Consider the following 14,991-nt stretch of genomic DNA (forward strand, 5'->3'; position numbering starts at 1 on the left):
TAAATCACATATGCAATGTAAACGGTATTGTATGTTGGTAGTTGCCATACTATTTAAAGAAAAAAGTAAGAGAAATCTGCACATCTGATGCACACACACACACACACACACACACACACACACACACACACACTTTTCATCTAGAGTGTTTAAGTATGCGGATTGGGACCTATGGACAGGTATGACCAACCACATGCCAGCAAAGTTGGGATGGAAGAGATAGCTCTAGGAATGAAGAGACAGGAAGTGGTGTGGAAGAGAGGATGGACGGGAGCAGAGCATGATCAGATCATCAAGAGAGAATCAAGAGAGAGCAGTAGGTGGTGCCTTCCTCCGGACTCACTGCTGGCTTCTACCTATGACTTTCACAGAAAAAGAAGACACTGGATACCTTCCCAAGAGCCATGAGGCTGTATAGAAAAGAAGAGAGTGTGCTACAGAGCCTGGCTGAGCTGGATCCCACTGCAGGTCCTGACCGGACTGTCAGGGCAGCCTTGCCGGGTCTCAGCAACAGCACAACAGCATCACATTGGAAGACGTAGGCCACATGTGCCAAACACAGACGACACACAGATGAGTGTAACACCTGTGGCTCTGCACATCTGTGGTCACCTGATGCCGTGGTATGCACAAAGCAAACTCTGAAACTTCTCTAAGTTCCTGAAACAATACATCTATCCTGCACTGGGCAGTGCAGATGAAATACAGCTGAAGTTATCTTTCCTACAGGGTCGGGCTTGATTAAGAAAAACAAACTAAATTTATTCTTACATGTAGGGGGGTCCCATAAAGGCCGGTTTGTGAAGTCGGACAAGAGATGATAAGCCGTGTGGGCTGGGCTGCCCAACACGCTTTTCAACCTTAACACATATGGCATCTTGCTCTTCCAGGGTATATATTTTTATCTAAAAGATATGAAGAAAAATTAAATTACAGGAGAAAGATATATTTTTGCTTAAAAGGCACTCACATACACATGCCCATGCACACCACGTATTTAGGCACACACATGAGCATGGACTCGCAAGAGCCCATACTAGGTATGGCATCTCTCTGCTCATCTGAATACTAAGGAAGGCAAACAACAACCATTTCACTTTGGTCTTGGGTTGCCCAGAAGCCTGAGCAGGATGCTAGTTCTGTGCCATTCAAATAACAAGTGAGTGGGTTCATTTGCATATCATTTTTTCATGAAAAATAAAAACCAAAAGCTTTTTTGTCTTGATCTCTGTGGTATTTTCCTGCCTCTGGACACTAAAAACAGAGAATGCCACCAGGGTGCTAGACAGGCAGTGCCCACTCTACCCTCAGGTTCCAGAAACAAGACTATGAACTGCAACACTCTCCCCTGGGTGTCAGGCATGAACTGAGGGGTCTAAAGGGACCCAGGAACGAGCAACCTATCTCCAGGACAAGCCCAATTTTTCAAAGGGACCTCAGGATCACGTTCCCTCCCACAATGGATTCTTTTGCGTTCTGAGTGGCAAGGCCAGTTTCTAATATTTTGCATCTGTTAGATAAGCAGGAGCCATTTGACATATACTTAAACACTAATATCATTTCAGTGGTTTTGAACTATCTTCCTATTTTTTTTTAAAAAAATATCAGATGTATGTGTTCAGCTAAGGGCACATTTCTATTCTGCTCAATTTCTCCATCTCTTTCAGGGTCTTTTGAAGTTAGTGCTAACATTTTCCATTTTATAATCATTCCCATGGCAACAAGCTGTGAGAAGGCAAACAAACACGAGGTTAGGGCTCCAACCACAGGGCTCAGGCAGATGGAAAGAAATCAAGCTGTGAAGACTGACCTTTATTGAAACATCTATCTGTATCAAAACGCAATGCTGCCCTTGCTATGAGGATGAAGAAATGAGAAATCCACTACAAGAAGCTTAGGCAGCAAACAAGTGATTTACTCGCTTAGGTAAAAACACATCCCTTTCTGGTCATGGATATCTCTAATTCCAGCCTGCAAAGCAAGGTCTGGCTTAGACTGTGAGCACTCGCCAGATACAAAGAAAACCGGGTGGGTCCTGAATGGCTTGCATCAACACAGAGTGAAAAGGAAATCCACTGATGCAAATCCACAGAAAGCTTGATGACCAGGCATCTCTAGGTCTGGCTACTGGTTGGTCACCAGGCGTCTCTAGGCCTGGGTGCTGGCGCACTGAAGAATCAGTGGGAGTTGGTTGCATGCTTGCTTTGGGGTTGTCATGAACTGAGGTGTGGGGAGGAGACTATTCCATTGTACTAAACACTTGCTTAGAGTTGACTCGTGGTCCCTTGCTGTCCACACTCCTATGGTAGAGCCCTAACCTCTTGTATCTTGTAATGTGACTTTATATGGAAATGGGGTCTTTGCCAATATGATCACTTAAAATGAGGTCATATTGAAGGAAGGTAGGCCCCAATATGACTGACGTCTTTATGGAGAAGGGGAGCTGGACACAGACAGGCACACAGGGAGGACCCTGTGTGGGAGATGAAGGCAGGATGGGCCTTGCAAACCAAGGCTCAGTAAGGCTGACCGGAGAAAGTCTCTCGCCAGGTGAGAAGCAAGGAACTAATGCTCCTTCCTCACAAGCCACCAGCCTTCCTGTGCTTGATCTAGAATACCCCCCTTCAGAAGAGAGAACAGCAGAGATTCCTATGGTTCAATGTGGCCCAGTGAGTGTTCCTTGGTTGTGAAAGCCTCAGAAATTAACCAGTAATTTTCCAGTGAGCGGCTGTCCAACTTGCAGACACATTTGATCCTTGAGCTGGAAGGAGTAGCCACAATTAAATTCTACCTCACAGACAGAGTTTTTATCATAGAGTGATGAGTGAATGACATCTATTCTTTCCTGAGAATAGGCCTGAGAAGGTAAAAGTAGCCGAAAGTCCTTCTTATTATGCCTGCTACCTGAACCAATGTTCATGGATGCAAAAGGAGACAAAAAAAAAAAGGCAGTGGTCCATTTGGCTCTTTAAATTTGCCAGAGAAAAGGTACCATGGAGCTTTGAATGAGATGCTCCACATAAGTCTGTGGAACCCTGGTTTCCAGTTGGTGGCCATTTGGGAAGGACAGGAGGTGTGGACTTATTGGAGAAGGTGTGTCACCCAGGGGTGGGCTTACGGTTTTTAAAAAAAGCCCATGATGGTTCCAGTGTGCTCTCATCTGCCTCCTGAAGAGGTTGAGGAAATGTGAACTCTCTGCTGTTCCTAGCACCTGCTGTGGACTCTCAACCTCTGGAACTTAAGTCCGATAACACATTTTCTCTATATGGTTGCCTGGGTGACGGTGTCATCATATGTAGCAGTGGGACCGGAGCCAACCCAGCCAGCTTTGGTTTTCAAGGAGAGATTTTCCAAGAACAGTTATCCAAGAAAATGACTTCCCTTTGATGATAGGGATGGAAGTAGACATGATTCATAACCAACTCCAGCGTTTGGGGGGGGGGGGTGGACTGGACAGTTTATTCTCTGAAATGAAGCTAACATGAGTAGCTCCAGACTACCGAGCAAGTGTGCTTAGATTCCATCAGTGAAACTGTTTTCGTGATACTGTGCTCTGCTTGGAACTGGTTGGATGTCATCAGTACTATGATAAGCATTTTAGACGTTTTGTACCAATAGATAAATATGTTCTTGAGGTTACATTATAGACAGGAAGAGGAAACTGCTTTTTTGAGATAGGGTTTCACTGTGTAACAGCCCTGACTTCCTGAATCTCACTTTGTAGACTAGGTTGACCATGAACTCACAGAGATCTGCCTGCCTCTGCCTCCCAAGTGCTGGGACTGAAGGTGTGTGCCACCTCCGCCCAGCAGAAACTCTTCTATACAGGCCTAGTTGGTGGAGGCACCTCTAGATGGCAAGGACCGGGGATGGGCAGGGCACTCTGGGTCTAATTGTCTCTCTCAGATCTTTTGAGACTGGATTCCCTCTGGTCAGCTTCCTAGACAAGGACTTTTCCTTAGAGAAGATTTTTAGGCAAACTATGCCCTTTTTGTTTTCACCGTATTTTTGGTGCTTCTCAAACTTCAGTCACTCCTTAAGTATCCATGCCTACCAGGCCAGGCCCTCATAGCAATTTCTCCCCTGGAGGACTCAACTAGAGGTAGGCACTGCCTAGAAGGCTCTCTTTGTCTTCACTCATGAGGCTACCTGCAAGAGATGAGAACCACACTTTTGGGGGGGCTCTTTTGTTGTTGTTGCTGTTGTGTCTGTCTGTACCTTAACTTGCCTCACTTAGACCTGGGTCCTGTGGGTTAAACACTACGACGTCTTACCTGTTTGTGAAATTCCTGATATTATTCTTGAGCAGTTTTATGTGCATGTTTGCTGTTTCTAGATTTGTCGCTGGCTTCTTGGATTACTTTGGTTATTTCTCAGTTTATATATAGAAAATCAAATAGTAATTAAAACCTTAAGTACTGTCCAATTTCATTATAAATATAAGACTTTAAATCCAATTATATTGAAAATAAGAATAAAAATGGCTATGGTGCACACTGGTGATCCAAGTTCTTGGGGAGGAAAATGTAGGAAGACCCTGGATTCAAGGCCAGCTACAGAGTAAGACGTCTGGGGTGGGGGTCGGTAAGCCTGTTGGCAACGCTCAGAAGCTAGTAAAAAACTGAGAGACAGATTTCATATCAAGAAAAGAAAAGAAGGTATTGAGGCATCTTTTATGAGCAATAGTGAGAAACCCATGCTTAGTTATTAAAACCTGCTCCTGCATCACCGCGAGCTCAGTAGGCATGGCACCTAGCCGGATCTAAGGGCACAAGGAAGACCCTGGAAGGATTCAACAGTGTGGACAAAGAAATAACTGAAACAAACAACAAAGAAGACCCAAAGGAAGTCACAGTGAGACTGCACACAACTAAGGAAGTAACCTTCAAATTTACTTAGATTCCGAGGGGAGAGGATTGTTTGATTCTCATCCCGAGGCATGACTGAAGTTAGGCGAGGACTATAGGTACAAGCGTGGACTGTTCCAGGACAGTTAGGACGCTCGACTGCCTCTTTATCGGGTTCATGCACTGTCTCATTGACTTCCAAGAGTCTTCCAATATCCATAAATTAAGGCCCAACTGATATGGACACTTACTTTCAATTTGATAATGTGCCAAAATTGTAAGCTAAGAGAGATACAAAGAAATCGAGACAAGGCTTCCTTCTTAAAGGGTTTATTTATCTGTGTGGAATAAAAGGATAATCGAAAACTTAAATTCCAAGGTAAGATTTAAATAGCAACTTACGGCAACTGCGGAAGGAAGCATCACAAGACAGAAAAGATTCAAAGACAAATTAGTTTTAGCGACACCAAAGGAGCTAGTGGAGAGAGAAGAGCATTAAGTCAAGAGAGAACTTACAGAGAAATGTTTGTCCTGGTTCATCAAGACCATCAGGAGATGGCCAGGAGGCAAGCGAGACAGAGGGAGTGTGGGGACAGACGTCAGTCCAAGCAGGAAGGCCCAGCGCTAGAAGGAAGCCCAGCTTTTAGAAACTATTGCCCCTGAGTAGAGCAGCACCTAGGCTTTGGCATCAGGACCACCACACTAGCTTTAGTTTGTTATGGTAGGAGCTGCATCAACAATGGTACTTACCTTCTCCAGGGTGCTGGTGACCTCCCAACCGCTCTCTGGATGCCAGATTTTTGATAGCCTCCACATTGGCATTGCTTAGCAGGTCCTAAAATGCACAAATTTTAAACTGTGTGTCAAAATATAGACTTGGAGCCAGTCATTTTCTGTTTCAATGTTGGAGGAGGTATAGTTTGAGCCAAAGTTGACCATAACTAAGCTGTCTATTGCTAATATCTAACTTCTTTCTCAATGTCCAGACAAGATAAGTATATGCTCATCAATTGTGTATGCTTCTAGTTGGTTTCCTGAGCCCAGGCAGACACCTTTTAGTAAGACTTTTAACAATGTGTGTGCTAAGTAAACTTGGATCCCACGTTCGATTTTATTGTCAAAATGTTTAAACAACAAAATCTTCTTTTAAAAAAATGTTTATTTCTATTTATTTATATGGATATTGTGCCTGCATGTATGTCTCATGTGTCTCAGTGCCTGTGGAGGCCGGAAGAGGGCATCAACTCTCCTGGACCTGGATTTACAAATGGTTGCGACCCTCTGTGTGGCTGTGGGAATTAAACCCAGGACCTCTGAGTGAGAGCCTCCAGGGTGCTTAACCATCTCCCAGCCACGAGCAATCCTTCTTGCTCTATAAAGGTTAAGTTCATAAGCATGTCATCATTGCAAACCAGGGCAAGACACCAGCTTGGAACACCCACACCCAACTGTCCACAGAGTCATGCCTGACAGTAGGACAACCAGGGGTTGATGACTTGCTTTACGTCATTAGAAACGGGGGTAACACAGTTCACCCTCTCGCTGCACCCGTGTGGATACAACCTGGACCTGTTGGAGAAGGAGGTTTCTGCTTCTGGGATGGTGTGATGTTTATGTGAAGCATTCCAAAGTGTCAAACTGTTACCTTTTTTGCTTTATCATCCCATTGTGTGCTGGGTGGAGCTTCTTTTTTGTGGGAAATAACATATTTCCTGAAAAAAAAAAATTAAGGGGTTAAGTAACAATTTTCTTTTCTCTGCTTTAATACAGGGCGCATGATAATTTCTTGATTTGAAGTCAGCTGTTTAATAACAAGCTCTTTTGTGGGAGAATCAGGAAAAACCGTTTCCAGATTGAGTCATTTTTAACTTTTAAGAAACCATTAGGCCCCTTTCTTTGCCATTATGTGGAAACAGGGCCCAGGCAGTGGCTCATCAGAGGGAGAGAAGCCCATGAAGTCCTCACGCTTCTTTACCTGCCCAGGCGAATTCTCCTTCTTGCGATAGCTCCCTGATAACGCCGCAGATCATCCTTTAAGAAAGAGCACAACCAGTCAGTTTCTAATACATTGGCACTGCAATCCCTGGGTATCCTTCCCCTAGGCTGACTGGGACTCTGTGTCTCTGTGATGCTTCCTCATGGGGTCTGAGCCTCTCAGCGACTTGGACAGCTGTTTTCGTTTCTTTTTCAAGGTGGAGCGTTTTAAATGTCTGCTACTAAGCTCATACAGATTTCACTCTGGAGTTTTTAGAAGAGGTGAGCATTAGCACTAAGTTGATTCCCGGTTCAGAATGACAGGTTGTCCATTAACGTGGTTCAGCATCAAGAACAGGACACGCTAGACAGGAGAGCAGATTCAGAAAGAGGACGTAGAGAGCCATCTGCTACACAGCAGCATCTGACTGCCAGAGCGATGGGTGGGGAAAAGAAGAGGAAAGAGCCCACTGGACTTAGTTAGGCAGAGAAGAAAGCAAACCTCTTGCAGATTCACGGAGCTCTGTGCTCACAGGTCACTGAAGCTCGCATGGTGACAACTGACCTTTGATATGGGTTGGATTCTGGGGAAGGTGATGATTTCCTCCTGATCACCAACAGCATTGTAAATGAGGAAAGCGCTGTTGATGTGGCGGCCTCGGCCCTCAGCCCACTCCTGACAGTCAAAGGCCTCAACACGCACGCCAACCTCCACGCTGCAAGGGGATGCAGGGCGGTGGGCAAGGAGGACAGTGGCATGGTCAGCCTCCCCTCCCACCAAGCAAAAAGAGGACAAGGGCCCAGTCTTTCTCCTGTGATGTTAGCAAATCTGTAGAGCTGCCCAAAGCCATTGGGAGGGTAGGAGTACCTAAGTGAGCTTCCATTTTCCCTTCCCACAGGGACACACACCCATTGACATATTTAGCTAATGGGGACAGTGAATTAAATTGTGCTCAAAACACATTTTCTTCCTTAAAAACAACACTTCTACAGTTTAAAAGCATGAAAGGCTAAAGTCAGGCAGAAAACAGAGATACCCTCTTTTCTGTTTTACATCTAAAAAAGAAGAAAAACCTACATGGAGCCCTTTCGCTTTGCAACCGAGAATACCAAAACTCACTGGGGTACAGTCTGGACTCACTGCCATGAACAACAAACCCATGATGGATGCCGAAAGGAAAAGCTAACAGCTGTGTTAGGATGGCAGGTACCTATCGGAACAATATCGGGTCAGCTATATTTCCCAGCACCCCAAGGGACAGAACAACCCATCATAGTTTCCTGAGTGTGAAGAGACAGTAGGCAGAACAGAAGACTTAAGGATGTGTCCATATTGAGTGAGTCTAAAAATAATTGGATGGTATTGTGGGGGAGCTCCGACCCTCATCTCCCAGTTGAAAGGAGAGCATCGTTTGCACCTGGCTCTGAATTGGCACAAGGATCACACTTTACCTGTTCTGAAACGTGTTGTTAACTATGGCATTGAAGACAAGGCGGTCCCCAACCGTGGATATTCCCCGGAATTTAAACATATCCACAGACTTCAAAAAGGGATGCCCATAACACAGACGGCTGAGCAGACAAAGGGGAGAGAAAACAGGAGATGAACACCCTCCACGGCAGTCTCAAACAATCGAGTCATTGGATAGCTTCACTAGACAAGCAAGCGACCTGTTTCCTAAGTAGACTACTCAAGCGGACTCTGTGTAGAGAGATCAGAACACAGCCTTTGACATTTGGGGGAACAAAGTGGGTATTTCAGGAGGATGGTGGTTTTTGGCATTGGTCTTGTCTCTACAAAAGTTGTCATCTGAGTGTCATGTTCATCCTGACAGCTCCTGAGGAAGGTCCCAGGGCACTGTGATTGTGTACTGGGGTAGGACACAATGGGCTGACAACTTCCGGCCAATCCTGACCACACTGTTTCTCCGGTTCCCCAGTCACTGAGTTTATCCAGAGATTAAAAGCCAAATTTTCCCTTCATAGAAAAAATTGCCTGGACTGGTGAACAGAGCAAGAAAGGCTACAAAAGACACATTTCACGGTTTCCCATAACTTATAAAAAGGAAAACCACTTCACGCCACATTTCCTGTGCCCTTATCCCCAGCCAGCCCTGAGAACCTTGCAGAAATGGTTGCAACTGTCTCCATCCATGCCATAATCTGTCCACCAAACGTGTTTCCATGATGGTTTGCATGGGGTGGGAGGACAAGCTCGATGCTCTGAACGGAGGTGCCCATGGTGGTGGCTGTTCCTTCTTTATCATTACAAACGGGACCTGTGAGGTGACAGCAGAGACAGTGGGATCAGCCATGAAAAGTCCAGCCTTCCTTGGACTTTCCCTGCCCTGAAGCAAGCACAACGCCTTTTCAGAAAAATAACATCGTCCGTAAAACCTCGCATCAGGATGTGAGTGGGCTCTGAAGAGTGGCCTTCTATGGCCTTCCTCTGAAAGGCAGCTGCTCCTGCTGTTCTGGGTTGATGACAGACAGGAGGGCCCTTAAAGAAACATGCAGCCTGGTTGGGCTTGGTGTCAATCCCAGTGTCTGGGACGCAGATCTCTGTGAGTTCGAGGTCAGCCTGGTCTACAAAGAAAATTCTAGGTTAGACATAACTACACAGAGAAACCCAGTCTCAAAAATATCACAAACACACACACACACACACACACACACACACACACACCGGAGGTGGGGAGAGGTTCCCCACTTGTCAAGCAAATATACCAGAATTTTGATTAAAATAATGGTTCCATTTAAATTGGAACTTTCTGAGGTGGATAAGGGTACAGAAAGGTAGACATTTTGATGATGATATGCCAGTCTTTTGATGGTAAGGGTAGTTTTGCTGCTGCATAGCTATGCGCAAACTCAAGTTACCTGCTTTAAATATAGAGCACCTATCCTGTGTCAATTAACACTCACTAAACCACTAGAGTAAGAGAACATGGAGTCGGAGGGGCCACTGATATTACGTGAAGTCCCATAACCTGCAGCATGGGAATGTGGTCCCCTATGCACGGCCACGGGAGAAAAGACACTTGTATCACTGCCCCGCCCCATGTCTTCTGTGACTTACAATCTCCTATGCACCATCACAGGAGAAAGACCCACACATCACCCCCCACTTCTCTGTGTTCTCTGCTTCTTAGGACTCGGTTGTTTCATTTACAGGCAGGTAAAAACACTCTCCACTTCTCACCAATGGAGAAAGCATTTGCTCTGGGTGCAAAGCAGAAATACACATTCAGCCTTGCTGCAGGCTAATCCGGTAATTCACGTGCTGCTGGGGGGAGCAGGGACCTACATCCCAGGGTCTGAGCTGGGGTAGCAGAGCTCAGCAGGCAGTGCGTTCGTATAAACCCAACTGTCACTCAGAGGAAACAGGCTGTTCCAGGAGCCGTTTCTTCTAGTTGACCAGAGCGCCTTTGACACCACTTTCCAATGAAGACCATCATAACTAGATGATAATCTATTTCTTCCATCTTCTCTTCCTTTCTGTTGATCATTTCAGCCCTTTGCTGAGAATGTGGAAAGAGCTCCCACTGTTCTAGGCGAACTCTCAGATCCCTCCTGGGACCTCCGGGCCCTCTCTGCTCTGGTCTAGCCTGTGTGACTATCAAACTCCCCAGCCAGGTCCCCTCCCATCGCTGTGATGCACACTGATCTTTTATCAGCTACTGTGGAGAAACTGTCTTCAAACCCAGGGCCTCTTCACTCATCCATTCTGTCTGCTGCACTGCACCCCACCTCCTACCAAGCCACTCTCACTTAATTCCTGTTCTGTCTTGGATCATCCATGTGATCTCCCACACAACAATGTCTTCCTTCTACAAAAGCTCCTGGTAATTAGGGCTAGGAGACGGCTCTTTCAGCACAGCGCAGGCTGCACAAAATGGAGGACCTGAGTTGGATCCCCTAGAACTCACATTTTCAAGCCAGGTGCTGTGGTGTGACCCTATAACCCCAGGATTGATGAGATGGAGTCAGGGGGGCTCCTGAGGCTTGCCATCCAGCTAGTCTAGCTGAATCTGGAACTGGCGAGCTTCAGCCTCAGGAAGAGACCCTGTCTCAATAAAACTGAGGAAGAGAAAGATTGAGGAAACACTGCTATTCACCTGCCTCCACATGCGTGTGCACACATTTATGTGCATAGCTCCATACACATATGTACACACACAAATAAGACATTTTGTGTGTGTGTGTGTGTGTGTGTGTAACAATTAGTCAGGCTCATCTCTGCAATGCCAGCACTAATAAAGATTTGTGGAATGAATAAAGGAACTTGACTTTGCTGATTCATTCCATGTTATGGTCCCTCCTCTCAGTAGAATTCTTTAAGGAAATGCTGTGGTTGGTGTGGTAGTTTGGGTGTAATTGGCCCCCATAATCTCATAGGGAGTGGCACTACTAGGAGGTGTGGCTTTGTTGGAGTGGGTATGACCTTATTGGAGGAAGTGTGTCACTGTAGGGGCAGGCTTTGAGGTTTCCTAAGCTCAAGATACTGCCCAGTGTCTGAGTCGACTTCCTGTTGTTGCCTGCAAGATGTAGGACTCTCAGCCATTCCTCCAGCACCACATCTGCCTGCACGCCGCCATGTTCCCCATCATGATGATAACGGTCTGAACCTCTGAAACTGTAAGTGAGCCAACCCAATTAAATGTTTTCTTTATAGGAGTTGCCATGGTCATGGTGTCTCTTCACAGCAATAAAAGCCCTAACTAAGACAGTTGGATTGTACTGCCTCGTACAACAAATTATCTGCCGTTCAGGCTATGTCTCATTCCTCCCTCTTTTGATTAAACAGTATTAGCAACATGTAAGCTTTCCAACCTAGTGAGTGTGAAATGGTATCTCGTGTTGGTTATAATTTGCATTTCACTGAGTACTAATGAGGTCAACATTTCTTCATATGTATGTTAAATATTCTTGTCTTCTCTTAATTAAATGTGTGTCTCTACCATTTGCTTCGACCCTATCTCTGCAACTTCAGTTAAATGAGTGTTAGATTCTCACCTCACACACATATACACACACTCACACATAACATATACACACACACACACAAAGACACACACTCACACATAGCATTTATATATCATACATATATATGTGGGGGGGGGGGTGGAGTTTCTTTATTTTGAGACGGAGTCTCAGCTCTGTAGCCTTGGCTGTTCTTAAACTCCTTACATAGTCTTAGTCTACTTTATGTCTTGCCTGAAAATTGTGGAAATCCCTGAAGCTGGGCTAGGTACTTCTCCACAGTGGATATTTATATGTTGTAGCTGAAAACAGGGGGCCTAGAATACAGTTCACAGCGCACTAGAAGTCACATGATCTGCTTCCACACAGGCTACTTGTGGATATCGGGCACCAAGTCTGCATGAAAACAAACTTAGAACTGGATTCCCAAAGGCAATGATTCCCCTATGCCAACCAAAGCTAATGCCAAGAGAGAAAGGCACACCACTCCAGAAAGAAGGGGAGACTTTCTAGTGGATTCATGGAGAGTCCCTGGGGAACCGCAGCTCCCCATGATTTCCTGGTTCACCCTTCTACCTAAGACAAGAGCCTGACTCTTCCCCCTGTGGCTTTGGGTACCTGCAGGCCCCAGAACCAGTGCCTGCAGGTTGAGCACAGCCTCTCTCTGCTTCTTTGGCGTTCCCAAGTCATCGTCAATATCGCTGCTTTCTCTTCCTTTCTGACTGCTGAGACAGATTTGCAAACAAACTGTAGGTTTTCCCCAGACATCAAGTCTATCACATTGCTGTAAACAAAACTGGTTTTGTTTTCTGGATGATTTTTTAAAGACATGTAAAATCTTAACCCTTTCTAACTTCTATTTAGTTTTAATTTTCTAACTGTTTTTCTGGAATGGGATCTTGTTATGCTGTGTAGGCTGGCTCAGAACTCCCGAGTTCAAGCAGTCGCGTTGCATCAGCCTCGAGAGCATCTGGGATTCAGGTGCACGCCACCGTACTCTGCTCTCTGATTGCAAATTGATTTTATTAGATGAGATTCTAAAAACATCATGAGTTAGTGCTGATTGAGATATTTTCAGTTTACTATTGCTTGCCCAAATGACATATTTTTGTTCAGAAGAAAATATTAACTTGGTATTAGAAACTATCTATAAACTATATTATAAAATAACATTCTAGGCGTTTAATTCTTCTACCAGATCGTGTGGATGAACATGTAGCACAGATGGGAGAAAGATTTATGTTTTTTAACTGTATTCTTTCTCACTTTGTAAATTCCTTATCCTGCACATGTACTATCTATTTTTAAATGATTATGAAACAATTACAAAATAAAAAAGTTAATAGAAGATCTTAGACTCTGAGAAATGTTGTTTTTAAAAAAAAACACCCATAATTAGATAGTTTTTTCTTTTCTGAGGGGAAACAAACAAACAAACAAAAAGTCACTCACGTCTATGAAGACATTGGCAGCACACAAAGACTACTGGGAAATCACTCCTTGGTCAGTTTAAACTCATACAGGCATTAGCCATGGCATGCATGCCAACGTGGACTAAGGATAAGTACCTTTTGTGTAGAAGTGTGTCTCCTTGTACATAACTTCAGAGCTTCCTCAGGTCCAGAGAACATTTCCGGATCGCAGCCCTCACTAGAGCTAAGTGTAAACAGACCTCATTCTGCGAGCCAAGTGATCAAGTTCTACAGTTGTCTGTTGGGCACTCTGAAGCTATTATTCCACCATTTCGCTTGCTCGATTTCAGATTTGTCCTCTCTGTTTGATCAGGAACTTTGACCTGAATTCAGGTTGCTTTATTCCAGCTCTTGCTTCCATTCTGCCCATCCGGAAAGGTTCAACCAGGACAATGCTCGGAAGATCTCATTTTCTCCTGACAAATTACAATTAAAATAGCCCAAACTCTAATCCCCTTTCCATAGTGATCCAGTGGTACAATAACACGTTCCATCTATTATCCTTTACAAACTTAATCTCCTATTTTCTGCTTTTCTTGTGAAAACATAGAGTCTGGAATCAACTTTCTCCATATTCTACCAATACTCATTTCTATCATGTAGCATCTCAAAGAGTGAATGAAGGCCGCTTAATCAGTCTGACGATATAGATCCTTTAGTTCAATGGTTCTCAATCTTCCTAATGAGCGACTCTTTAATACAGTTCCTCAGGTTTTGATGACAACCCCCACCCATAAAATTACTTTTGTCGCTACTTCATAGCTGGTAATTTGGATACTGTTATGAATCATAATATAAATATTTTGATGTGCAGCCCCTGTGAAAAGGTCATTTGACTATGGGGGGTTGTGGCCCACAGGTTGAGGACCACTGCCTCCGTCCATTGCTGACGGCCTGTCTACCTTCTTTTACATTTGTTTTCTAATCAAAACCAGCCTCTCTGAGACCTAAGGGACAGGGAGTGGACAGACCACATGTGCTATCACCGTCCAGTGGTTCTTTCTTTAAGAAAACTGCCTCTAAGTTCCATGGTATCATTGGTGACATGGAAGTTCATAATATTTCCCAAATGAAGATCAGATTGATATGATAGAGAGAGATGAAAAGTTACTTTATTGAAAAGAATATGGGACAATCCGTGTTAGGATAGATTAAATCAAATAGTGAGAAAAACTTTTTCAAAATCTGCAGTTCCAAATTGAAGCAAACATATGGATCTGCTCTAATCAGCCTCCAAGGAAAGTTAAACAGCAACAAAATTTTGTTTAACTCCTCTTCTCCTCCTTCAGTCGGTCTTACTGGACCCCTAAGAGTCCTCCCCAAGGCCCACAGACTCTGGTGTCTGCACTTCTTTATTACTGCCTACATTAGTCCGGAACTATTCATGCACACAACACTAGGGTTGAGCTATCAAATGCAAAGACCTTGTATTATTCATCTTTTTGCCTCTTATGTCAAGCATGTTCCTTGCACATGGTAGGCGTGTAATACATCGGTACTAGATGGGACTAAGCAGTTGATGTGTTCTTTCTTTCTTGATACTGAGAATGAAGGAGCCAGACACTTACAAGACAGTACATGATCTCATCCACAATCACACATTCAGTTCCTCCAGTAAGTACCAGACCATCTGTCCAGCCCCTCACTCAACCCAGAGATGCCTTTTTCCTCACTAGACCTCTTGCTCTAGAGTTCTCAAGTTAAAACACTGGAAA

At 44.5% G+C, this 14,991-nt stretch overlaps 1 protein-coding gene across 1 annotated transcript in view; it reads right to left on the reverse strand.

The window, feature by feature from the left end:
* Nucleotides 1-14,991, reverse strand: part of Acot12 (acyl-CoA thioesterase 12) — a 36,726-nt gene that overhangs the window by 3,814 nt on the left and 17,921 nt on the right. Inside the window, 9 exon segments of the mRNA XM_038321592.2 lie at nucleotides 753-850; nucleotides 852-905; nucleotides 5,598-5,630; nucleotides 5,632-5,682; nucleotides 6,493-6,559; nucleotides 6,823-6,878; nucleotides 7,387-7,537; nucleotides 8,274-8,393; nucleotides 8,944-9,100. Of these exon segments, the coding sequence (XP_038177520.1) occupies nucleotides 753-850; nucleotides 852-905; nucleotides 5,598-5,630; nucleotides 5,632-5,682; nucleotides 6,493-6,559; nucleotides 6,823-6,878; nucleotides 7,387-7,537; nucleotides 8,274-8,393; nucleotides 8,944-9,100 (787 nt within the window).

The sequence above is a fragment of the Arvicola amphibius genome, chromosome 3 (assembly GCF_903992535.2).
Source record: "Arvicola amphibius chromosome 3, mArvAmp1.2, whole genome shotgun sequence".
NCBI classification, from domain to species: Eukaryota; Metazoa; Chordata; class Mammalia; order Rodentia; family Cricetidae; genus Arvicola; species Arvicola amphibius.